The sequence below is a fragment of the Colobus angolensis genome, unplaced genomic scaffold (genome assembly GCF_000951035.1).
Source record: "Colobus angolensis palliatus isolate OR3802 unplaced genomic scaffold, Cang.pa_1.0 Scaffold68, whole genome shotgun sequence".
Lineage (NCBI taxonomy): Eukaryota > Metazoa > Chordata > Mammalia > Primates > Cercopithecidae > Colobus > Colobus angolensis.
In genome coordinates this window covers 3,339,026-3,341,629 of record NW_012120487.1, presented here as the reverse complement: position 1 = coordinate 3,341,629, position 2,604 = coordinate 3,339,026, and the positions used below count along the sequence as shown (strand labels likewise).

The following is a 2,604-nucleotide window of genomic DNA, read 5'->3' as shown; positions in this document are numbered from 1 at the left end:
TGGCCTACTCCGCGGCGGCAGCGCACAGTCGCGGTTTGGCCTTCATGGCTCCCTACTCCACTGCCGGCCTGGTGCCCACGCTCGGCTTCCGCCCGCCCATGGACTACGCCTTCAGCGATCTCATGCGTGACCGCTCGGCTGCCGCTGCTGCGGCGGTGCACAAGGAGCCGACCTATGGCGGCGGCCTGTACGGGCCTATGGTCAATGGCGCTCCGGAGAAGCAGTAGGGCAAGGGGCCTGGCAGCCGGCCGCTCCCCAACAGGAATCCCAGTCCTGCCTCCGCGTGCCGCCGACCCCTCTTCGCTCAGCGCGCTCTCTGCGCCCTGGCTGGGGTCTTCTCACTCCAAGATGGTTTTTGAGTTTTGTTTAGGAGAGTGGGTGGGTAAGGCTGAGCAAAGGGGGAGCAGCTACACACAGGTGAAGGTGTTCTCGGAGAGGGTACGCGGCCTGGGTTCTCATTTCCCACCTCTGGATCCCTCTTCCAGCCTCACCCAGGCCCCTTTCCAAAAAGCCGGGAATTCATGAGAATTCAGAGGCTGCGACAGCAGCGCAGGCTCCTGCGGCTCCTTAGCTGTGCTCATCCGGTTCTCAGTGGATGGCAGGATAATCCGAGAGTCTTTTCTGTGTCTCCCCATCCCCCACTTTTAAAAATATCTAAATATTCGCTCTAACAAATATAAATTTAGGATGTATAAATCTCTTGGCACTGAGTCGAGTCTTTGGGACACACATATATATCGATACAATTGTGAAAAAAAAAAGGAAACAAGTTCTAAGGTGCACTTTCCTAGTTGCGTTATTTGTCGCTCTCTTTGTTGCTTACGCCGTTAAGCATGGGTTTCCTTGGTGCAGTGTGTTTTTATATATGTATAAATCTATATATAATCTATACATATATATATACAAGCCAGTGTATAATGTTATAAAATGGAACTCTAAGTTATTAATTGTAATCTGTAGGTGACCTTGATATTAACGTGAGAAACATTCAAAAACAAGCAAAAAAAAAAAAGGACAAAATGGAAAAAAATTAGACTATGCGCTCATTGTACTTATCAGGTTTATAGATTAAATATATTGGAAACTCTGGACGAATCCTGCCCACCTGCCCCTCTTGCCTGCGGCTGGTCTGTCCCTAAGGAGCCGTCAAGGTGCGCACTGAAGCAGGAACAGAGCGACGTGTGACTGAGCCAGAACCGCCCGCTCGCGGGCCCATTCTCGCCTCCCGGGACTCGCCAAACGCCCTGACTGAAGGGCCGGCAGCGGAAAACGCTGCTCCGGAGCAGCACTTTGTGCTTTCCTTTGCCTAGATATGAGCTAGAAATAAATGTTATTTTCTAAGAAAACGACGCCGAATCCCGTCCCACTCCTCGAGAAGTAGGGGGTCGGGGGGTCGCGGGAGAAGGTCTTGATTTTCCGCTCAGGCCGCGGCGCTAAGGAGACTCTTGACCGAGGTCCCGTGGGATCTCCGACCCTCGGGGCTACTGGGAGAGGAGACTTCCTGTGGTACCGGAGGACCTATCCCACCAGAGTGGCGCGGTGCTCACAACTCCCGAAGGACCCGCGACCGCTGAGCAGCGGGAACCCAGTGTGTACCCAAGCTTGGATACCCAGGCTGCGGAGGGGTCGCCTTGCCAGGGCTCTTAGTTTTTGGATCGGGGGCCGGAGTCGTCACAGGGATCTTGCAAGGCTGGGGGCCCAGTCCCCGCTCTTTCCCGGGTGCGGATTTGGATGTAACTCGGGTCGCACACTGCGCGCTCCCCACCTCAAGTTTGGCACCACAGGCAGCGAAGGCGACGGCTGAGCAGGGTGGCTGCTACCATTCTCCTGACGAGGGCTACAGCCTGGGAGTTATGGGGTTCTGGGAGGTTGGGGGTGGCATGCTGCCTTCCTTGAAAAAGTGTAATCTGGGAGAGTGGCCGTGAGCACGCGACTTCGAGCCAGACCTCGTCTCTCACCCTTTTCACCTTCCCTCCTCACGCCGAGCTGAGCAAATTAGCTGCTCCTGGGCTGACCCTCTCCTTCAACCTCCAGTTCCTCCCGCTCCCCGCAGGGTGACCCCCCGATCCAGGAAAAGAGTGACTCCTCCCCTCGGCTGGGTCCGGCGACATCCCAAGGTAAACTTCTGGGGCCGGCTCGAGTTCCGCCAGGCAGTGAAACTTAATAGCAGGACAAGAAAACGGTTTAATAAAGAAGGGCTTTAATGGGGAACTAATTTGATTGAGTTGCCTAATTCCACTTTAATTGGAAAGGGGGTTTGGCTGTCTGGTGATGAAGTGCGAGCGCGATGAGATGAAAGTGGGGGAGAAGGACCCAGAGAAGAAAGATGCCGGCAAAACCGATGGAGGAAAAGGGGACAAAAAAGGAGAAAAAAGAGGGAGAGAGGAGAGAGGAGAGGGAAGAGTTAGAAAGAAAAGAGGAAGGCGGGAGAAAGCGTGCGGAAGCTTCTGGGAGTGTAAACTTTCTTGCCCTTGGCCCCTGCGCCCCCTAAAGCCCCCCGAGCGCTCCCCCTACCGCAGGTTTTCCGAGTCTCCCAGCCTCTCTCCGCAGGGCGGTTCTGGCCGCCTCGTCCCAGTCCTCTGCCCCACCGCACGCAAGGTGTTT

General features: G+C 55.1%; 1 protein-coding gene across 1 annotated transcript in view; it reads left to right on the top strand.

Annotated features, from left to right (window-relative positions):
* The window catches only part of DMRTA2 (DMRT-like family A2), a 4,842-nt gene extending 4,615 nt beyond the window's left edge, over positions 1–227 (top strand). The window contains exon 4 of the mRNA XM_011926368.1: positions 4–227. Within this exon, the coding sequence (XP_011781758.1) occupies positions 4–227 (224 nt within the window). The remainder of the gene's footprint in view (positions 1–3) is intronic.
* Positions 228–2,604: the final 2,377 nt, after the last annotated feature.